General features: G+C 53.4%; 1 protein-coding gene across 4 annotated transcripts in view; it reads right to left on the reverse strand.

Annotated features, from left to right (window-relative positions):
* The window catches only part of DDX54 (DEAD-box helicase 54), a 27,050-nt gene extending 3,924 nt beyond the window's left edge, over nt 1-23,126 (reverse strand). For 2 of the 4 annotated variants that reach the window (XM_055096207.2, XM_034934573.3), the window contains exons 1-16: nt 22,902-23,100; nt 18,543-18,672; nt 17,549-17,619; nt 16,759-16,947; nt 16,593-16,642; nt 14,683-14,724; nt 14,471-14,566; nt 12,684-12,805; nt 12,522-12,583; nt 12,287-12,418; nt 10,011-10,221; nt 7,426-7,560; nt 3,298-3,371; nt 1,720-1,947; nt 785-927; nt 585-698 (exon numbers count right to left, since the gene is read on the reverse strand). In XM_055096207.2, coding sequence (XP_054952182.1) covers nt 585-698; nt 785-927; nt 1,720-1,947; nt 3,298-3,371; nt 7,426-7,560; nt 10,011-10,221; nt 12,287-12,418; nt 12,522-12,583; nt 12,684-12,805; nt 14,471-14,566; nt 14,683-14,724; nt 16,593-16,642; nt 16,759-16,947; nt 17,549-17,619; nt 18,543-18,672; nt 22,902-23,075 — 1,973 coding nt within the window. In that variant the 5' untranslated portion in view covers nt 23,076-23,100. Of the gene's footprint in view, nt 1-584; nt 699-784; nt 928-1,719; nt 1,948-3,297; nt 3,372-3,455; nt 3,687-7,425; nt 7,561-10,010; nt 10,222-12,286; nt 12,419-12,521; nt 12,584-12,683; nt 12,806-14,470; nt 14,567-14,682; nt 14,725-16,592; nt 16,643-16,758; nt 16,948-17,548; nt 17,620-18,542; nt 18,673-22,901 lie in introns of all 4 variants that reach the window. The other 2 variants (XM_003832440.7, XM_008957837.5) reach the window with 2 other exon arrangements.
* Between the last annotated feature and the right edge of the window lie 133 nt (nt 23,127-23,259).

The following is a 23,259-nucleotide window of genomic DNA, read 5'->3' on the forward strand; positions in this document are numbered from 1 at the left end:
GTCTCAAAAGGGAGTGCGGAGGTCAGAGGACTGCCGCCAGCACTGGGGCCTGGCTCAGGGACAAGGGCCTCCTGGAGGGTTTCCAATCCCCTCCCCCTACCCAGCTGTGACCCTGGGTTGAGTCACATACATTCTCCAGACGCTAGAGTCCTGAACGAATGGGTCCTGAGCCCTGTCTAGAAAGACTTGCCAGCAAAAAGAATAGACGGAGTCAAGATCTCTGTGGTGTGTGATCAAATCAAGGGGACAGCACAGCCAGGGGCCATCACACCTGCTGTGAGTGGTCACATGGGGGACAGCCAGGCCATAATCTGGGCTGTGCAGGATCAGATGGGAGTGAGGACTTCAGGGAGCTCACCCTGCCTGCTGGCATGGAGGGGCAGCTCACTCTCTCACTCACCCTGGGCCTGGAGGGGCGGCTCACTCGCTCACTCACCCCGGGCATGGAGGGGCGGCTCACTCACTCACTCACCCCAGGCATGGAGGGAGGGGCGGCTCACTCGATCACTCACCCCAGGCACGGAGGAGCAGCTCACTCGGTCACTCACCCCGAGCATGGAGGGGCGGCTCACTCAATCACTCACCACTTGAGCTGCTGCCGGCCCCTCGTCAGGTTCTGGGCTTCATCCCCCATCAAGTCCAGGACAGCGCCAGCTGCCTGCTGCTCAAAGGCTCCCCCTTCCCCGCTGATGCTCAGGCTGCAGAGGGAGAGTGGGAGACATAATTGGATTGATGGGACCCAGCGGACCCGCCTGCCCCACCCAGGACCCAGCCAGCCACTCACCCCCGCTCGCTGTCAAAGTCCTTGGGCCGGTAGGGGATGTAGAATTCCTGGTCCCGCTGCCGGGCCTCCTCCCTCCGCCTCTTGGCTCCCCTGTTGGGTCCTGACCGCTGCCGCTTCCGGCCCACGACCTCTGAGAAAATGTCCTGGCAGAGCACAGACCAAGGCCCAGTGTCATGCCTGCTGCCCCCTGGGGACTTCCCCCAGCCTCCCTACCCACCAGCCTGGCCACAGTGAGGGGCCAGTGGCTTCTCAGGGACTTTCAAAGCTTCATTTTGCCATTTCTTAGCTGCGTGACAGTGTCTCCTGTGGGACCCTCAGTTTCCTCATCTGCACACACAGCGCAACCCCTGCCTCAGGGACCAGCAGAGGCAGGACAGCTGGGTGAGGAGGAGAGTGCCGGCCTGGGGAGACCCAACTCCCCATTCCAGCTCTGCGCCCCAGGCTGTGTGACAGCCGGCCCTGCCTGGCTGTCTCTGTGCCTGGCCTGCTCTGAACAACGTGGACTAGGCCAGGGGTCTCCAACTGGTCTTCTTGGCTACTGAACCCTCTGTCCAAACAAAACATGAGAGAGGGACATCCTGGGGGACACACAGGCCCAGGACCCACCCACCAGGTGAATGGGACACTTCATGGTCCTCCGAGTGGAGACCTACACGTCTCACTGCAGAAGCCCTGATATGTTTGGTGGCTGGTGATGCCCCGGACCCCACTGAGGGTGTCATGTCGTGCACAGCTCCTCAGGCTAAAGATCTGGCCCCAGAGTTTTAAACGAGGGATGGTGGACAAGAACCATGCCCCGACTCTGCAGATGGGAAGCTGACTGCATCCACCTCCATCCACTGCTCAAAGATCCTAGGACAGCCTCATGGGCTGCTGGGACTTAGCCACCCCTTCCCCATACCCCAGGTCCAGGGTCCCCAGGGTGGAACCTGTACCTCCACACTCTCTCCCGCCTCCTCCTCCTCCTCCTTCTCAGGCTGCTTCTCCTGCAGTGCTGGGCGGCTCGGGGCTGGGCCCACTGGGCCCTCCTGCTGCTCCTGCTGCTCCTGCCGCCCCTGCTGTCCCTGCTGGAAGCGGGCGATGGCCTTGCGGTCCTTCTGCCGCTTGGCACGCATCACCTGGCTGCACAGGTCTCGGCTGGAGGCGTTGATCTCAAAGATAGTCTGTGGAGGGGACACCCAGTCCTTTGCCCACTGGCCTCCTACCCCTAACCCCACCCTTACCACTTGGTGGGCTTCCTATGGGCGTTCTTCCCCAAGTCTTCCCCAGTGTCCATTATCTGCACTTCACAATTAGATAGACAGACCCAGGCCAGGCGCAGTGGCTCATGCCTGTAATCCCAGCACTTGGGGAGGCTGAGGCGGGTGGATCACTTGAGGTCAGGAGTTCAAGACTAGCCTGGCCAAAACGGCGAAACCCCATCTCTGCTAAAAATACAAAAATTAGCTAGATGTGGTGGTGGGCACCTGTAGTCCCAGCTACTTAGGAGGCTGAGGCAGGAGAATCACTTGAACCCAGAAGGCAGAGGTTGCAGTGAGCCGAGATTGCACCACTGCACCCCAGCCTGGGTAACAGAGCGAGACTCCATCTCAAAAACAAAACAAAACAAAAACACAGAGACCCAGGCCAGGCACCGTGGCTCACACCTGTAATCTCAGCACTTTGGGAGGCTGAGGCAAGAGGATCACCTGAGCCCAGGGGTCTGAGACCAGCCTAGGCAACATGACCTCATCTCTACAAAAAATAAAAAAAATTAGCTGGGTGTGGTGGCATGCACCTGTAGTCCCAGCTACTCAGGAGGCTGAGATAGGAGGATCATTTGAGCCCAGGTCAAGGCTGCAGTGAGCCATGATTGCACCACTGCACTCCAGCCTGGGTGACAAAGCAAGACCCTGTTTCAAAAACAAACAAACAAAAACCCAGAGAGGGTGAGTAACCAGCCCATGGTCACATGCTAGGAAAAACCATAGCTTGTCAACCCAAGTCCATTTGACTTCAAAACCGGTGCTCTTAAACATGACACTCTCTCCAGCTCCTCTCCTGATCCTAGCTGGCTGGCAGGCTTACTCACTCCTCAGTAAGTCTTTCCTTTTGTGCATCCCCTTCCATATGCACAAGATGGGGTGCCTAATGGGAGTCAACAGTTGGGAAGGAGGGAAAGAAGCTCAGGAAAGCCAGCTCTTCAGGCCTCTAACAGACCAGAAGCATGTCACTTCCCCTTGTGAGCCATCTGTAAGTGCCAGGGAATGGCTGCCCCATAGGACCTGCTGTGAGCCAGCAGGGATGGTTCCAGAACAAGGTGCATCTCAAGAGAGGCTGTCAGAGCCAAGGCTGCAGGTTAAGAAGCTATAAGCTCAGATGAAAATCCCTGCTGGGGTCCTGCTGGGGGTCAGGAGTGCAATCTGAGTCCTGGCACCACTGTTGTCACTGTGTGACCCCAGGCCACAGGCCATCTGTCTCTGGGCTCCACAGAGCCAGGACTCAGAGCGTGGTCTCCACCCGGCCCCACTCACCGCCCAGGAGCGGTAGTTCTTTATGCTGTCCACCAGCCTCAGCCGCTGCAGCTCCTCCTCCTCAAAACGCGAGCCTGGTAGGAAAGCAGCAAGGTGTGAGGCTGTGGGTGGGGTCAGCAAGGCCCACCTGCCACCCCCTGCCTTGTAGAAGGACTCACTGAAGAGGGGGTGCAGGCCCAGCCCCACAAGGTCCATCTCCTTGGCCCTCTTGATGGACTCAGGCGAGGGCGCCGGGCGTGAGCGCACATACTGCTGCTGGGCGTTATCAGCAACACGGGCCAGGCCCCGTAGCTCCAGCGATGCCTCCAGGGTGCTCTGCAGACCACTGTCCTCCTCGTCCACCACACTCTGTGGCACCCGACCCAGCATGCCATCCACACCGGCCACACCTGCACCCCACACAGCACCTTGTCAGAGGTCTTTCAGCCTGGCCCGCCTGTCCACTGCCCGACCACCACTCTTGGGCCTCACCCTGGCCCGAATCACAGGTAAATGTCTACAAAATAATCACTGCAAAGAACGCCAGCACTCAGGGAGGAGCTAGAGAGCCAGACACTTGAATACACTGACAGGGGTCAACAAACTGCGGCCGGCCGGCCAGCTGCCTGCTGCTTCTGGAAATAGCTCTACGGGAGCACAGCTCACTACTCGCTTACGCATGGTCTCCAGCTGTTTTTGCACTACAAGGCCAGGGTTGAAGAGCCACCCTGGATCACACGGCCCACAGAGCCTAGAATATGTACTATCCGGCTCTAAAAAAAAAAACTTTGTTGACCGGGTGCGGTGGCTCATGCCTATAATCTCAGAGTTCCGGGAGGCTGAGGCAGGAGGATCACTTGAGGCCAGGAATTGGAGACCAGCCTGAGCAATGTAGTGACACTCCATGTCTACAATAAATTTTAAAATTAGCCGGGCATGGTGGTGTGCCCCTGTAGTCTCTCAACTACTCAGGGAGGATCGCTTGAGCCTGGGAGCTCACAGCTGCAGTGAGCCGTGATGGTGCCACCGCACTCCAGCCTGGGTGACAGAACAAGACTTTGTCTCTCTTAAAAACAAAAAAACAAAAACAAAAAACAAACAACAGCAACTTTGCTGACTCCAGCATTAGAAATTCAATTTCCACAGCAACCCTGTTCTATAGATAAGAAAACTGAGGCTCAGTGAGGTTCAATTACTACCAGGACTGTCAAATGAGTCAGTTGTAGAGACAGGATTCAATCTAGGCAGAGTCCATACTAACAACAGCGATACTTATGGTAATAAGTAACAGCAACAGTTAAGAGCAGAGGATGCCGGGGACAGAGGCTTCCTATGTGTAAGCACTGTGCTGAGTCCATCATCATCATCTCCTTTACCTCACACCAAACCTATGAGGAAAGTACCTGTTTTCTTTTGTCGTCATGTTCTAACTTTTTACTACAAAATATATACAACAGTAAGCCAAGCATGGTGGCTCACACCTGTAACCCCAGCACTTTGGAAGCCAAGGCAGGAGGATCGCTTGAGTGCAGGAGTTCAATACCAGCCTGGGCAACATAGTGATACCCCATCTCTACAAAAAATTAAAAAATTATCCAGGCATGGTGGCACCTGCCTGTATTCCCAGCTCCTCAAGAGGCTGAGGTGGAAGGATTGCTTGAGCCTAGGAGGTCAAGGGCGCAGTGAGCTGTGATCGTGCCACTATACTCCAGCCTGGGTGACAGAGTGAGCCCCTCTCAAAAAATAAAATAAAATAAAATAAAATAAAATAAAAAAGCAAAACAACAAAAGAAAAACAAAAAGCTGAGGGAAGAGCATGATGGACCTCATGGGCCCATCACCCAGCGTTAATTACCAACATTTGGCCAATCTTGCAAGAAAGGCCCTGATGAGTCCCTTTTAGAGAGGAGGAAACTGAGGCTCCTGGAGGTTTAGAGATTTGCCAAGGGGCACGTGGTAAGGGTCAGGGTCGGAAACCGAACCCTGCACTGGGTCAGGAGCCTGCCCTCTTCCCATCTCTCCAGATTAAGCAGGTGCTGGGCCCTGCTGACCCCCGGCTAGCTCTGGAGCAAATGCAGGATGTCTCTCCCTAAAAGCTAACTGCACCGGGGGTGGTTTCTACCTGGACATTGGGGGAGGCTCCTTCCCTCCCTCTGCCCCTCCCACGCCCATGCACAGCTCTCAACCCAGGAGGCTGCAGATCTGTAGAGCCTGTACGGGGCTGTGTGCTGCCTCTGGCCCTGGGCAGGCCCTGGGCGCAGGGTCCATTTCCTCCTGCTCCTACCTGTCACTGGGCCCCTGGGGCTGCCAGGTGGGGCTGTGCTTGCACCTCCCTCCCTTGGCCCTTGCACTCTCAGCTTTGCCCCCAGGAAAATGCTTTGAAATGCCCTTTAGGCGCCCCTTCCAATTCACCCCTGCGTGGCGCCCGACTGAGGCCTCCACCTCCAGTGACTGCACAGGCCGCCCCCCACCCCGGCCAGGCCCCGCAGCCCTTTCCTGTGCCCTTGCATCTGACCCCAGACTTTCTGCTATGGTGTCTGCTTTCCAGCTGCCTCCAGGCATGGGCTGGGACACTGCAGGGCCACATGGTCACCTGAGGGGGCCGTGGCCTGGACAGAGACCACCACTGGCAGCCAAGAGTGAACAGCCGAGGCAGAGGGGGCCCGGAGCTCTGAGGGCTGCGCTCTCTGCTGACCACTGGCTAGGCTGTCCGGAGGAAGCTGCCTCAGCTCTCTGAGCTTGAGTCTCGGGGCTCTGGGGGGCCCTGAATCTCAGCTCCCCACCTCCCTGCTGTGTGCATGCGGGTAGGCCTGTCAGAGCCGTTCTCTCATCTGTGAAGCAGAGGTGATGACAGCCCTCCCTCTAGCACAGATGGACAAATGAGACAAGATGTGTCCAGGGCCCGGGAACCAGCAGGACTGCAGGTGGAGGCCCATAGTTGGAGGCCCACAGATGGAGGCCATGGTGGTTGCTATTGTCTGTCCCATGCATTCCCATTCTAGGATGTATACAGAAATGTCCTGTGGGCGGCTGGGCACAGTGGCTCACGCCTGTAATCCCAGCACTTTGGGAGGCCGAGGCGGGCAGATCACCTAAGATCAGAAGTTCAAGACCAGCGTGGCCAACATGGTGAAACCCTGTCTCTACTAAAAATACAAAATTAGCTGGGCGTGGTGGTGTGTGCCTGCAGTCCCAGCTACTCGGGAGGCTGAGGCAGGAGAATCGCTTGAACCCAGGATGCGGAGGTTGTGGTGAGCCAAGATTGCACCACTGCACTCCAGCCTGGGCAACAAGAGCGAAACTCTGTCTCAATAAATAAATTAAAAATGTCCTGTGGGCTTGGTCTGAATGAGCCTCAGCCTCTCTTTCCCTCCGCTGCGCTCCCCTGAAAACTCATCAAGTATAGGGTCACACACTAGATGCCTGCAGGGGCTGGGCAGGCCACACTGACAGGAAGGGGAGGCAGGCAGGGGCTGCAGGGGACCAGGAAGCCTGTCTAATGGGGGTGCCACAGCTTAGCACCCAGATCCAACCATTTCCCAGTAGATACCAGAAATCTGGATTGTTGTGGGAAATCCTGAGTTTAAAATAGAGGGATTAGCCAGGCATAGTGGCTTGCTTGAGCCCAGGAGTTGGAAGTTGCAGCGAGCCATGATCGCACCACTGCACTCCAGCCTGAGCAAGAGTAAGACCCCGTCTCGTTAAAAAATAGAAGGAATCAGCCGGGCGCAGTGACTCACACCTGTAATCCCAGCACTTTGGGAGGTGGGCGAATCACTTGAGGTCAGGAGTTCGAGATCAGCCTGGCCAACATGGTGAAACCTTGTCTCTACTGAAAATACAATAAAAAATTTGCCAGGTGTGGTGGCGGGCATCTATAGTCCCAGCTACTCGGGAGGCTGAGGCAAGAGAATGGCTTGAACCTGGGAGGCAGAGGTTGCTGTGAGCCAAGATCGCACCACTGCACCCCAGCCTGGGCAACAGAGCGAGGCTCTGTCTCAAAAAATAAACAAAACAAATAAAATACAATAAAATAAATAAAAGGAATCATCTTCTGCTGAGGTCAAACCCAGCCCCACCTCCTCCCACAGCCAAAACAGGGCCCATGAACTCCATGGGGACCCCTATCCCCACCCAGCCTCCACTCACCTGAGGGCTCCTTGAGGGGTCGGGCGAGGGTGAGGGAGCGGCCCAGGAACAGGTGCAGATCCAGCAGGTAGGGGATTTCATCAGGGGCCACCAAGGAGTAGGCTGTGCCACTTCGGCCAGCCCGAGCCACACGGCCTGCAGCAAGGAGACGTTCAAGCTTAATTAAGCAAAGAAGGACCCGGACCCAGCATGAGTTCCACAGGCCAGACCCTGAGCGGGTGAGCCTGGCCAAGCCTCGAACCTCACACAGCTGCTGTCCCCACCTACGCACAGGGAGGTTTAATCCCGGTCCCTAGGTTGATCTGTGAGAGTGTGCCCGAGCTGACACAGTGCTCTGGGAGACTAGCAAAAATACAGCAAGGCCCTGCTCATGAGCATGATCAAAACTCTTCAGTGTCCCCACTTTTGAGAATTCCCCGCAAAGATGTAAAGATTCACACACAAGGAGGTTTAGTGTGGCCCTGACTAGGACAGCCCCAAGTTGGAAACTAAAGTCTCAAGAATAGAGGACTAGATAAGTGAATTAGCTGATGGCCACACAGTGGGAATTAAACAGCTCAGGAAAAGAGTGGGCAAACTGCAGCCTACAGGGCCAGGCTGGTGGCTCACGCCTGTAATCACAGCACTTTGAGGGGCTGAGGTGGGAGAATCACTTGAGGCCAGGAGTTCGAGAACAGCCTGGGCAAAATAGCAAGACCCCATGTCTACAAAAAACGAAAATTAGCCAGATGTGATGGTGTGTGCCTGTAGCCCTAAGTACTTGGGAGGCTGGGCTGGGAGGATGGCTTGAATCTGGGAGTTCAAGCTTACAGTGAGCTATGATCATGCCACTGCACTAGAGCCCAAGCAACAGAGTGAGATCCCGGCCCCCTGCTTGTCTGTGTAAATAAAGATTTATTGGAACACAGCCACACTCATTTGTTTATATATTATCTACGTAAATGAATAGGCAGCAGTCACACGACAGCAGCAGAGATGAACAGTTATGACAGAGACAGTATGGTCCACAAAGCCTAACGTTTCATGTCTAGCCCCTTACAGAAAAGATGTGCCAACCCATCACAGAATGACATTTCATAGTAAACGAAAAACATTCGTGATGTATGGTGATGTAAAAAGAAAAAAACAAAAAGCCAGTTATAAAAAAGAACACCCAATATGATTGCAATTTTGCATGAAGTACCTAAATCACTACATATCATTACATTTTGGTCTGTCTCTGTATCTTGGGAAAACAAGGTGTTATGACATTTGGAGATTTCATTTGAGGTTGTCTGACCGGCACTGTTGGTCTTGTGAGGCACAAGAAATTCCCTTTGGGGGCGTCCTGGGGACCTCCCTAGGGACATGCAGAACCAGCTCTCCACACAGCAACAGAAACTAGGGGACAGCAGACAGCAACAAGGGGGAAGTGCACCCACCACATGACACTCATGAATTAAAAGAAGGCAAAGAAAGTAGAATAACAGTTACCAGGGGCTGCGGGAGGGGAATAAGGAGATTTTGTCTGACGGATAGAGCTTCAATTTTGCAAGATGAAAAAGTTCTGGGGCCAAGCATGGTGGCTCACGCCTGTAATCACAGCACTTTGGGAGGCTGAGGCAGACGCATCACTTGAGGTTAGGAGTTCAAGACCACCTTGGCCAACATGGTGAAACCCCTGTCTCTACTAAAAACACAAAAAATTAGCTGGGCCTGGTGGCGAGCACCTGTAATCCCAGCTACTCGGGAGGCTGATGCAAGAGAATAGCTGGAACCTGGGAGGTGAAGGTTGCAGTGAGCCGAGATCACGCCGCTGCACTCCAGCCTGGGGTACAAAGCAAGACTCTCAAAAAAAAAAAAAAAAAAGTTTTGGGGACAGATGGTGGTGACGGTTGCACAATGTGAACAGACTCAATGCCACTCCACTGCACACTGGGAAATGGCAAAATGCTGAATTGCATGCTATGTCTACTTTACCACAACTTAAAATAGAAACATCAGAAGAATGGACACACACCAAAATGACGGCCATGTCATCAGAGAGCAATGGGGGACAGTGATCTCTGAAATGAGACCACAGCTGTTCCGTGACTTACGAAGGGCTGCGTCTCAATAAACCCAATAGCCGTCAAAAACACACGCACGGCACCTAACCCACTAAACATCGCAGCTCAGCCAGCCTGCCTTGAGCATGCTCCAAATACTTCCATTAGCCTACCCTTGGGCAAAATCATCCCACACGTAGCCGATTTTAAAATACAGTGTTGAGTATCTCATGTGACTTATTGAATACTGTACTGAAAGAAAAAAATAGAACAGCTGTATGGGTGCTATTGTAAAGTCAAAAAAACCACAAGCTGAATAATTGGGTTGTTTTTTTTTTTTGGTTTTTTTGAGACAAGATCTTGCTCCGTCACCCAGGCTGGATCGCAGTGGCACAATCGGGAGTTTGAGACCAGCTTAAGCAATATAGCAAGGCTCTGTCTCTAAAACAAAGCCCACAGCCACCCCATGTGCAGTGTCAAGAGTTAAGCCTTGTACCCTCGGCTTCTGCCAGGATCTGGCACCCCTGCCTGCCCCAGGGCCAGCCACGGGCTGCTTACCCACGCGGTGCAGGAAGAGCTTGCCCTTGGCGGGGAAGCTGTAGTTGATGACATTGTCCAGCAGCGGGATGTCCAGGCCTCGGGCGGCCAGGTCAGTCACAATGAGAGTGGAGCACTTGCCAAGCGTGAATTTGGCGAGGTTGATCTTGCGGGCTGTCGGGTCTAGGGCACTGTAGATGTGGGCGCAGCTCACCCGCTGGGTCGTCAGCAGCTGCTCAGAGCAAAGATGGTAGCAAAGTGAGAAGGAGACTTGGAGGAGAAAGGAAAGGAAGCCAGACCATGGTGGGGGACGGGCACTGAGGTGCAGAGACAAGACCACGGGTTCTGGAGTCTGGCACCCTTGGTCTGAATCCCAGCTTGCTGGGTGATGCCAGTTTGGGGAGGAATGGAGCTTACAACACCTCCCACCTCTCTGCAGGGTTGTCTGACGATCAGAGATGATGTGTGCAGAGGGCCCTCTCAGGGAAGCTGCAAATGCCACCTCAGTGCACAAGCCTTATCCGGATTCTGCTACAAACAAGCTGTGTGACCTTGGGCAAGTTACCAAACTTTTCTATGCCTCATTTTCCTCATCTGTGCGAATAACTGCCCCTTCTTTGTGCCTTATTATGAGGATCACATGAGTCAGTCTACACTGTGCTGAGAACAGAGTCTCAACATGGAACACTCATGAGAGTGCTAGCTGTTCTTTACAGATTACTATTTAAACTGGGCATGGTGGCTCACGCCTGTAATCCCAGCATTTCGGGAAACCAAGGCTGGAAAATCACTTGAGACCAGAAACTCGAGACTAGCCTGGGTAACACAGCAAGACACCATCTCTACAAAAAAATAAAAATAAATAAAAAATGAGCTGGCATGGTCAGGCATGACTTGTGCCTACAGTCCCAGGTACCTCGGAGGCTGAGGTGGGTGGATCACTTGAGCCCAGGAGGCACAGGTTGCAGTAAGCCATGATCATGCCATTGCACTCCAGCCTGGCCAAAGGAGCAAAACTCTGTTTGTAAAAAAACAACTGTTTAAAAGTTACCGTTTTGGTCTTATTCACTGGTGACCCCAGCAGCTGCACAGAGGGAGCGTTGTTAACTGTGTGTGGAGTAAGTGAAACCCAGTGAACCATGTCCTCAGATAACAGACCCAGGTGTAGCTGACAGGGAGGCAGGCACCGACGGAAAGGGGCCCCGCTGCCTTCCGGGGCACAGCGACTCCCCAGGCTTTGACCCAGGCGGGGGTCACACAGGCATAACACATATGAAAAAAATCTTTGAGCCACTCACACATGCTAACAGCGCTTCACACTGCTTGCTACATGCAGGTCATGCCTCAAGCTTAAGAAGTCAAACAAACCACACACTAAAAATCTACAGGAAAATAACAGGATGGCAGGGACAGGCTTCAAAATAACCCGGATGTAAGGGGAACTAACGGATGAAGGTCAAGACCAGCTATCAGCTGATAACAGTTGTACCTAGATAACGAGTACCCGGGATTCATCATATTATTTTCTGATCTTAGAATTGGTTTGAAATTTTCTCACAATAAAAAGTTTAGGCCAGGCGCTGTGGCTTACACCTGTAATCCCAGCACTTTAGGAGGCTGAGACGGGCAGATCACTTGAGGTCAGGAGTTCAAGACCCACCTGGCCAACACGGCAAAACCCCGTCTCCATGAGAAATACAAAAATTAGACAGGCATGGTGGCGCCTGAAGTCTCAGCTACTCAGGAGGATGAGGCAGGAGAATCACTTGAACCTGGGAAGTGGAGGCTGCAGTGAGCTGAGATCGTGCCACTGCACTCCAGCCTGGGCGACAGAGTGAGATACCATTTCCAAAAAAAAAAAAAAAAGAAATGTTTTCATAATCCCAGTACTATGGGAGGCCAAGGTGGGAGGATCACCTGAGCCCAGGAGTTCAAGACCAGCTTGGGCAACCGAGTGAGAACCTGTCTTTACAAAATATAAAAATAAGTAACAAGTTAGTTGGGCATGGTGACATGCGCCAGAAGTCCCAAGTACTCGGGAGGCTGAGGTGGGAGGATTGTTTGAGCCTGGAAGGTCAAGGCTGCAGTGAGCCATGATTGTGCCACTGCACTCTAGCCTGGATGGCAGAGCGAGGCTCCGTCTCAAAAAAATAAAAAATAAAAATAAAAATGACCATCTTGAGCCCAGGCCCAGGCTCCTGGTCCGCTCTCGTGCTGCCCTCTAGTGACTGCACAGGGAACTGCAGCTCCAAACTCCAGCTGAAGGAGGTGCTCGTCCCACTCAGGACCCTGCTCACCTCAGTGAGGTACTCGGCGTGGTGCTTCGTGGCCACAAACACCACGGTCTGGTCCTGGGGCCGCACCATGTTGCGCAGCAGGTGGAGCAGCACGGCAGCCTTGGTGTCCTCCCGCACGAGGAAGAAGGAGGTCTGCGGGGAGAGGGCATCACGGGTTGGCTTACGGGGTCCTGGCCCAGGGCCTGCAGGGCCCACCTGGACACACCCTCCTGGGACGGGACAGGTGCAGCCTCACCTTCAGCTGCTCGTTGAGCTTGGTATCCACGTCAAGCCGGATGAGCACGGGCTCCGTGAGGCCTGCAGGAGACATGGGGGAAAGTCGGGGAGTCGCAGAAGGACTGGACCCCCAGGCCCCAGCCCGACCCCCAGCCCCCATCTCCACCCCCAGCTCACGCACCAGCCCGGGCAAATTCCACCAGCAGTTTGGGCAGAGTGGCGGAGAACAGCACCGTCTGGTGGCCCCCGGGGAGGCGGGCGATGATCTCCTGCAGCTGCTCTGCGAAACCCATTTCAAAAAGCCTGGAAGGGTAGAGGGCAGGACCGGGTCAGAGGGGGCCTCCACTCCCTGGAGTTCCAACCGCAGCCATCCTTGTCCCCACAACTTCTGCGGTGTCCCAGGGCTTGCCTCACTCTAACTCAGCCCACTCACACTTATCACGTGACTTCATCCTAAACAACAATAACCTTGAAATTTGGAATCTGTCTTGGTCATGTTCTTACAAACTCATGCTGAAATAAATGACAGCAGCCCAGGCCGGCTGCAGAGGCTCACGCCTGTAATCCCAGCACTTTGAGAGGCCAAGGCAGGAGGAGTTCAAGAACACCCTAGGCGAGACCCCATCTCTACAAAAATAAAAAATTAGCTGGGGCCGGGCGCAGTGGCTCAGGCCTGTAATCCCAAGCACTTTGGGAGGCCAAGGCGGGCGGATCATGAGGTCAGGAGATCGAGACCATCCTGGCTAACACAGTGAAACCCTGTCTCTACTAAAAATACAAAAAAATTAGCTGGGCGTGGTGGCGGGCGCCTGTAGTCCCAGCTACTCGAGAGGCTGAGGCAAGAGAATGGCATGAACCCAGGAGGCGGAGCTTGCAGTGAGCTGACATCATGCTACTGAACTCCAGCCTGGGCAACAGAGTGAGACTCCGTCTCAAAAAAAAAAAAAAAAAAAATTAGCTGGGCATGGTGGCGTATGCCTATATTCCCAGCTACTCAGGAGGCTGACATGGGAGGATCCCTTGAGCCTGGGAGGTCGAGGCTGCAGTGAGCCATCATCACACCACTGTACTCCAAACTGGGCGACAGAGCAAGACCCTGTCACCACCAATCAATCAATGATAGCAGTCCCTCCCCACTTCCCCCACATCCCCCTCCCCAACTCTGCCAGGGAGCGTTCTAAGTACTTTACAAGTATCAAGTCTTCTGGTCCTCACAACACCCCTGTGAGGTACGTGCTACTTTATCCCCATTTTGCAGTTGAAGCAGCCAAGGCCCAGAGATGTCCAGTGATTTGCCCAAATTCACAGAGCTGAAGTCGCAGAGCTAGGACTTGATCCCACTCCTGTCTGGCTCCTGAGTCCATGCTCTCAACTTTGTGCTTTTAAAAAAATCTCTTTGAAATCCCATGTTAGGGGCCGGGTGCCGTGGCTCGCGCCTGTAATACCAGCACTTTGGGAGGCCGAGGCGGGTGGATCACCTGAGGTCAGGAGTTTAAGACCAGCCTGGCCAACATGGTGAAATCCCATCTCTACTAAAAATACAAAATTAGCCAGGCGTGGTAGCGCATGCTTGTAACCCCAGCTACACAGGAGGCTAAGGCAGGAGAATCACTTGAACCCGGGAGGCGGAGGTTGCAATGAGCCAAGATCATGCCATTGCACTCCAGCCTGGGTGACAGAGCAAGACTCTATCTCATAAATAAATAAATAAATAAATAAATCCCATGTTAGATGTCCTATTATTCATTTCAATACTCCTGAAATGCAAAATTATAAATATTGGTCAGAGAGCCCCAGAGATGAGCTCCAGCACCGCTTATAAGGAGGTCTGCAGCCCACATCTGGAAAGACACTGCTTCGATCTCGGCCACACAGGGCTCTCCTGGCAGAGCCTTCCTCTGGTTGACCTCTCTGCCTCTGCTTTCCCAGTTCAGACACAAGTGCTCAGGGCTGGACCTGCAGCCTTACCGGTCAGCTTCATCGAACACCACGTATTCCACACTCTGCAGCTTCAGGCTCATTTCCACAGCCACATGCACCAACCGTCCGGGCGTGGCAATAATTCTGGAAGAGGGTGCACAGGCTAGGTGACCCCAGGGCCAGGGCCACCACCACAGTTCTCTTACACCCCCACCACTGGGAAGGGACCTCAGGGAGTCATCCCCAATCCACAAACTCACATGTCAGGATTTTCGTGCAAGGCTGCAAACTGGTCTTCCATCCTAGAGAGGAGAGAAGGGGTTAGCTTGATAGAACAGGTCTCTTTGGTTTCCCTTCTCATAACCAAATGTCCAGGCAAGGCTGCACACCCCATCCCCAGGAACACAGACCCAAGGCTTGGAACTGAGGAAAGGCCAGTGCTGAGGTATGAGGCAAAGGCATTGCCCTGACAAGAGATACAAGCTGAAATATGCAAAAGAATGGTTACAACAGAGTTCCTCCGAAGAGATGGGCTCAACTACAGACCTCAATTCACTCCTTCTGTTGTTCCAGATAGCAACAAAGCTGCCTTCCACCCACAGTGCCCCCAGCAACTAACCCTGGAACTACCAGCCCCAACTAGAACCCAGGTTCCCTGGATCTCTATCAGCTCCCGTCCTTAAACCCTTTGGGCACAAATCCCTAATTTTAGCCCTCCTCTGCAGCACCCTTGGGATACCTATAGGAGCCAGGACTAGCCCAGGGAGGCCTTTCTGACAATCACAAACTTCAGAAAGAATAAATGACAATGGAGACAAAGGCACTGAAAAGCAAACTCTCCGAGAATCAAGAGTGTTAACAGCGGCATCCTTAAACTTTCTCCCTTAAAGGGGCTGCCCTTTAAGGGATAAACTGTGGGATAAGGCATGGAATGAGGCAGGAGACTGGATTCTGATCCCAGCTCTACTATGGAATCATTGCCTGACTCTAACCTGTCACTTCCTCATTTTGCCTATCTGTAAAACAGACGTGGCACCTACTACCTAGGAAGGGTGGTAGATGAACATCAGGAGATACTACATCTTATGAATCTGAGCTATTACAAACATCCCTTGATTCCTGTGCTTTCTGCTTTCTAACAGCCCACAGCCAGGCGTGGTGGCTTACGCCTGTAATCCCAACACTTTGGGAGGCCAAAGTAGCAGATCACTTGAGCCCAGGAGTTTGAGACCAGCCTGAGTGACATGGCGAGACCTCATCTCTACAAAAAATACAAAAAATTAGCTGGGCGTGGTGGTGCACACCTGTAGTGCCAGCTACTGGGGAGGCTGACGTGGGAGGATCACTTGAGCCCAGGAGGTTGAGGCTGCTGTGAGCTGTGATTGCGCCACTGTACTCCAGCCAGGGTGACAGAGCGAGACCCTGTCTCAAAATAAACAAACAAAAAACAAAAACAAAAACAAAAACAAGCCCACGATTATGCATTTTAAAATAGATACACCTGTCTGTCCTGTGAGCTGACGACTCTATTTCAGGAGCATCAGAACTTCTGAGTGGCAGTGCTTCTGTGGGCAATTTATTTTAATTTTTTATCGCATGATTTCCCTTGTTGGTTTTTTTCTTAAGCCAGTCAAATTTAGCAGTGAGGGGGGTTGTATACCAACTTTAATGATACTAATGTTGGTAAGTTCTGATAACCTGCTACCACTGGACCAGCCTTCTTGGGTTTTTGTTTTGTTTTTACTTTTTTTTTTTGAGATTGGAGTCTCACTCTGTCGCCCATGTTGGAGTGCAGTAATGCCATCTCGGCTCACTGCAAGCTCCACCTCCTGGGTTCAAGTGATTCTCTTTTCTCAGCCTCCATTGTAGCTGGGATTACAGGCATGCGCCACCATGCCCAGCTAATTTTTGTATTTTTAGTAGAGACAGGGTTCTGATGTTGGTCAGGCTGGTCTCAAACTCCTGACCTCAGGGGATCTGCCCACCTCGGCCTCCCAGAGTGCTGGGATTACAGGCATGAGCCACTGGGCCCAGTCTTGTTGGGTTTTTTGAATGAGCACAGAAGCTGCTATTATTAATAAGCAACACAGCTTAAATCAAACTAATGTCCTGGAGACACAGAGATGCGCCTGCATGGTGGTGACCCTGGCATGGGGTGCAGGGACCTTACCTGTCTCCACCCAGGATCAGGGCAGTCTTGAGGCCAGTGAACTTGCCTAGCTGAAAAGAGAAAGTGATTGAGAGAGGGCAGGGGTGAGATGACAGCATACTCGTGGCCTCTGTGTCTGGTCCCAAGTCAGCCCTTGCCTCCAGCCTCTCCCCAAGCTCAGACACACCTCCTTAGTGAACTTCAGGGTCTGCAGGGCCAGCTCTCGGGTCGGCGAGAGGATGAGGGCGCGGGCCCCGGTCTGGGCACTGTGGGTCTTGAGCCGCTCGAACATTGGGAGGAGGAAGCAGGCTGTCTTGCCACTGCCCGTCCGGGCCATGGCCACCACGTCCTTGCCATCCAAGATCACCGGGATGGTCTGGAGAGGCACAAGCAGGGAAGTCAAGGTCAGCTCCTCCCCAAACACCATGTGATCCAGAGCTTCAAGGCCCTGAGGAGTGGGCATGCTATAGATCTCAGTGAATGGGCAGGTACCCGTCACCCAGCCCTGAGCCTATTCTTGCCCATTCTTTCAAAAGCCTGTTAGCATGCCTCCAAGGATGAGTGGCTCACTACCCCAACTCTTTCCATTGCTGGAACACCCTTCTTCGGAGAAGCCAGACTCTACCTCCCGTCTAGTCCTCCTCCTCAGAACCCCAGAGAAATGGCTCCCGCTGGGCGAAATGTCTAAGAACAATAATCACAAGCCCCGGGTGATAATAGGTGGCTGGGAGCTGCCTGAGCTGAGGTTCAGCTGTGGGCAGCCTCCAGGAGGCTCAACTGGCAGAAAGGCCCAGAGTCTCTGCTCGGCTCGGCCCAACCTTCTCCACCTAGGAAGTGGGCACGCTAGCTGGGGCTTCAGCAGAGTAAAGGGGGCAGGAGATGTGACAGGTGGGACAAGGGGTGGCTGTCAAGGGGCCAGAGAGGAGGGCCATGTCACTCCTCCCTTGCCCTCACCCGTCGACCGCCCCACCCCTCACCTTCCTCTGGATGGGTGTCGGCACCTTGTACCCCTTCTTCATGATGCCTTTGAACACCGGGTAGCTCAGGCCTGGGAGAGACATGAAACGGTCAGACGGCCGAGGGAGTCCCCACAGCACCAACCCCAGAGAACTTTACAGGACAAATGACAGCTTCATCAACAATAAACAGCAAGGGGAAAAAAAAAGCAATAAAGCACAAACTGGAAGGTGAAATGAGACTTAGGAGACAGATCTGACTCGGGCACCTGAACCTTATCTGATTTTCTGATGTGAACCCACTCTTGATGTCATGAGACAGCAGGGATCTCTGAACACTAACAGGGTCTTAGATGACACTAAGAAGCTGTGCCTTCGTTTTAGGCGTGGTAAGGTCCTGCGCCTCTTGGAAGTGTGTGTGGACACAATGAGGATGTCTGGAATGAACTTCAGAATCACCCGGGTGTGGGGAGGGACTCTTGTCCCTCTTGCTGGTGAGGGCATGGATGGGAGCTCACTTTGTTGCCCAAGCTGGACTTGAACTCCTGGCCTCAAGTGATCCTACCTCTGCCTCCCCAAACGCTAAGATTACAGGCATGAGCCACCGCACCCAGCACTCATCTTGATATTTAAATCCTTGCTCCAGCTGCTACTGATTTGTAAAGAGTAACAGAGTCAGGCTTTATTTCTGGCCAGCCAGGTGTCCCCACACCACCCACCCATTCCATCCTTTCCCTCCTTCTGAAATGCCCCTCTGCATGCAATAAGTCCCCGACTGTCTTTGCCTGTTCCTGCATCTGCATTGCCTTTCCTGAGGCCTGTTCTAACTGCCCTCTCCTGTGTCAGGCCCGCTGCCCCACTAGAAGGCCCTGAATGACTGGAGGACCAGATCTGCTACCCCGGTCTACCCATCCACAGTGCTGGGCCCAGAGTGGACATCAGTGATGGAGTGCAGAGGTGGGGTTGACCTCCAGCTGCCACTCCCGCAGAGTCCCTGATGCCAAGTTGCACCCACCCATGGACTGGAAGCCTCCAGACTTCTTCTTCTTCTTGTTCTGGGCACGCACCATCTCCCGGGTGTCCGGCTCCACATCCGAGGTGCATTCCGAGGTGGGGAAGGTGGGCAGGGGTCTGCCAGGTCCCAGCTGGGAGGGAAGAACAGAGAGGTGGTGTCACTCCAGGCCCAGTGGGACCACAGGGGGCAGGGAAGGGGGCTGTGCTGTTGCCCTCTCTCCCCCATTCAAGCCAATGATGCTTCCGCCAGATCACGTCACTTTTTTGCTAATAAGTTCTCCTTTGGCTGGGCCAGGACAGAAGTTTAGAGTGGGGTCTGCAGATAGACTGTCTCGGTTTGAATCTCAATCCCAAAAGTAAGTACTTTTTTTTTTTTTTTTTTTTAAGAGACAGGGTCTTACTCTGTCACCCAGGCTGGAGTACAGCAGTGCAGGCATGGCTCACTGCAGCCTTGAACTCCTAGGCTCAAGTGAGTCTCCCACCTTAGACTTCTGAGTAGCTGGGACTACAGGCGTATACTACCACATCTGGCTAATTTTTTTATTTTGTATTTATTTTTTTTTTTGTAGAGATGAGGTCTTACTACATTGCCCAGGCTAGTCTTGAATTCCTGGCCTCAAGTATTCCTCCCTTCTTGGCCTCCCAAAGTGTTGGGATTACAGGCATGAACCACCACACCCAGCCCCTAAATACTTTAAAGAGCCAATCGAAATGCCTACTATATGTGAAGTACTAGACTTTTCCAAGATCTCCCGCCCCCTACCCCCGCCCCATCAGCCGCCAACCGATCTCCTTTCTGATCTCTGGTCTGTCTCATGCCTGGCCTCCTTTCTGCTCACCCAGGACCCACTTGTCCTGGCACAGCTAAATCCAATCCAGACACCTCCTCTGGGGAACCTTCTTGGACTACAGGGCTGTCCCCTTTCTCTTAAAAATAGCATTCATGGCCAGGCGTGGTGGCTCACGCCTGTAATCCCAGCACTGGGAGGCTGAGGTGGGTGGATCATTTGAGCCCAGGAGTTCCCAGACTAGCCTGGGCAACATGGTAAAACCCCATCTTTACCAAAAAAGAAAAAAAAAAAAGCATTTACGGAGCAGCAATTCATAACAGTGGCTGAAACTTACAAGGTATCTACTATAAGCTAGGTGCTGCTCTGAGAATTATACAAATTAACCCACTTAATCCTCACAACAATCTGATGAAGTGGGTACTATTGTTCTGTCCATTTTACAGAGAAGAAAACTGAGGCACAGAGATAAAGTGACGTGCCCAAGGTCACACAGCCAGCAGGTAGTGGGTGAGGGATGTGAACCCTGGCTTCAGAGACTGTGTTCTTTTCACTGTGACCCTCTAAGATTAACTACAATCCTCTAGGGCAGAGCCATGGCCTGTCTTGAACAGTCTGTGAGTTTAGAACGGTTTTTACTTTTTAAAGGGTTGTAGAAAAGAAAAAGAAATCCAACAAAAAAGACAGTGATCTTATATGGCCCAACAAAACCTAAAAAAAAGATTTACCATCTGGCCCTTGATAGGTCTGCCAACCCCTGCTCTAGGTACATGAAAACAAGGTGCCTGGGACACACAGGCGCCTGCAATAGCTACTGAATGTATGAACAGCATGTCCTTTAGTCTTCTTCTTTTTTTTTTTTGAGACAGTCTCGTTCAGTCACCCAGGCTGGAGTGCAGTGGCAGGATCTTGGCTCACTGCAGCCTCCACCTCCTGGGTTCAAGCAATTCTCCTGCCTCAGCCTCCCAACTAGCTGGGACTACAGGCACATGCCACCAGCCCGGCTAATTTTTGTATTTTCAGTAGAGATGGGGTTTCACCATGTTGGCCAGGCCGGTCTCAAACTCCCGACCTCAAGTGATCCGCTCACCTTGGCCTCCCAAAGTGCTCGGATTACAGGCATGAGCCACCACGCCCAGCCTCCTTTGGTCTTTTCAACACTTTTCTTTTTTTTTTTTTGAGACAGAGTTTCACTCAGTCTCCCAGGCTGGAGTGCAGTGGGGCAATCACGGCTCACCTAGCTCAGGTGATCCTCCCACCTCAGCCTCCCAAGTAGCTGGGACTACAGGCACACACCACCACGCCTGGCTAATTTTTGTATTTTTTGTAGATGCAGAGTCTCGCCATGCATGTTGCCCAGGCTGGTCTCGAACTCCTGGCATCAAGTGATCCTCACTCCTCGGACTCCCAAAGTGCTGGGATTACAGGCATGAGCCACGGCACCGGGCCAACAACCTTTGAAACATATATAATCATTTACTTGCCTTCTACGGATGTGGAAACGGGCACAGAGAGGTTAAGCAACCTCTCCAATGTCCCACAGCCAGTGCAAGGTTGGGCCATATTTGAACACAGGGCAGTGCCATGAGAAGCCCTTGGTCTGAACTACACTTAGACTCCTCTTCTTTGGTAATAACCACCTCTGCCCGCCTGTGCTGTTCATTACCTTTAGTGGTTTCTCTACATTTGTTGAGCACCTACTGTGTGCCAGGCACTGGCTAGGCTGGAAGATGAGAGAGGGACGGTGGGATGAGGTCTCTTCTAGTTCCTGCCTTGGAGTGTGATCCTTTCTCTTCATATAAATGCCCACTTACTCATCTTGCCCTGAGCCTATCTGGTGCCAGGCACCCGCTGGGAACAGGACTGTGGGAAATAATGGGCGCAGCCCTTCTGCCCCATTGGTGCTCACACCCATCCCTTCATGTGCATACACATGACATTCAGTAATGGAAACGGCACAGGCCTTGGAATCAGACAGTCCCAAGTTTGAATCTCCTGGCTCTTGTACTCACAAGCTGTGAGGTCTTGGTCAAGCTGCTTTCTCTCTTTTTTTGTAAAGATGGGATCTCCCTTTTTTTTTTTTTTTTTTTCTTTTTTTGGAGACAGAGTCTTGCTCTGTTGCTTATGATGGAGTGCAGTTGTGTAGCCACAGCTCACTGTACTCTCCGCCGCCCAGGTTTAAGTGATCCTCCCACGTTGCCTCTCCAGGAGCTGGGACCACAGGTGGGCACCACCAAGCCAGGCTAATTTTTATTTTTTGAGACAGAGTCTTGCTCTGTCACCCAGGCTGGAGTGCAGTGGTGCAATATCGGCTCACTGCAACCTCTGACTCCCAGTTTCAAGCGATTCTCCTGCCTCAGCCTCCCGAGTAGCTGGGATTACAGGCACATGCCACCACACCCGGCTATTTTTGTATTTTTAGTAGAGACAGGGTTTCACCATGTTGGCCAGGCTGGTCTTGAACTCCCGACCTCAGGTGATCCGCCTGCCTCAGCCTCCTAAAGTGCTGGGATTACAGGCGTGAGCCACCGCGGCCATCCTAATTTTTTAATTTTTTGTAGAGACGGGGTCTGCCTATGTTGCCCAGGCTGATCTTGAACTCCTGACCTCAAGCAATCCTCCCACCTCAGCCTCCCTAAGTGCTGGGTTTACAGGCGTGTAGCCACTACACCAGGCCTTTGACTATTTCTTAACCCTCTAGGCCTAAGTTTCCTCCTGTAGAAAAATGAAGATGACAGTTGCTGGTGGTGGTAGCACAACGTTGGTGTGAGGATTAAATAATAAGGCTCGTACAGCTCTTAGCATGGAGCCTGGCACATAGTAAACGGTCAACAAACACAAACTGGCCGGGCTCACGCCTGTTAATCCCAACACTTTGGGAAGCAGAAGTGGGAGGACTGCTTGAGGCCAGGAGTTCGAGACCATCCTGGGCAACATAGGGAGACCCCCGTCTCTACAAAAAATTTAAAAATTATCCGGGCGTGGTGGCGCATGTCTGTGGTCTCAGCTACCGGAGAGGCTGACGTGGGAGGATCGCTTGAGCCCAGGAGGCGGAGGCTGTAGCAAGGCGTGGCTACACAACTGCACTCCGGCATGAGCAACAGAGCAAGACTCTGTCTCAAAAAAAATTGTTTTAATTCGTTTCCCAGAGGTTTGGAGGCGTCACACTGTCTCAAGCCACGCAGTCCGGCCTCCCCTTAATTCAACCTCCCAAGAACGCTCCAAACTCTCAAAGTCAGATCTTCTGCACCCGCACTTTTCATTGGGCGAAAGGGAGCCAGGATCCGCCCCACGAGCAGGAGGCAGCCAATGAGAGACGCGCGACCAAAACCCGGCAGGAAGGCCCGCAGGCTCCAGCCCCGGGATCCCAAGGCTCTGGCCGCGGAACCCTGAGCCTGACAAGCCCCGAGACACATGCTCAGGCCGGCGGTCCCAAGACCAGTCCTCGGGTCGGCACCCTCCCTCCCCACACTCTGCGGAGCCCAATCCCCAACTGGGGAAACTGAGGCCTCGAGGCGCTGCCCGGAGCCGGGTCTCGGGCCCCAACATGCGTCCCAGCCCCACGCGCCTACCTTCCGGGCCCGGGCGTCATCTTCCGCCTGGATCTCAAACTCGCCGTCCTCCGAGTCGCTGCCGCGGGCCTGGGAGGCCGCGCCTCGGCGCTTCCGGAGCCCTTTCTTCTTCCTCCACTGGGCCATGGCAGCTCGCGACCGAGGTCCGGCCGCCGGGCGCTTGTCGGCCGCCATTCGGGCCGCGTGCTGGGAACGCAGAAGGGGGCGTGGCCTGAGGAGCGCACCAACTGCGTGGGGGGGGGTAGGTGCGGTGACCACGTGACCTCCGCTGAGCTTTCGCCAGTGCCTGCGGCCCTCGGCGGCCTAGGACACACGCACCTGAGTGAGTGGCACCAGAGGCCCCTCTCCATGTTTAGGG

The sequence above is a fragment of the Pan paniscus genome, chromosome 10, assembly GCF_029289425.2.
Source record: "Pan paniscus chromosome 10, NHGRI_mPanPan1-v2.0_pri, whole genome shotgun sequence".
Classification (NCBI taxonomy): Eukaryota; Metazoa; Chordata; class Mammalia; order Primates; family Hominidae; genus Pan; species Pan paniscus.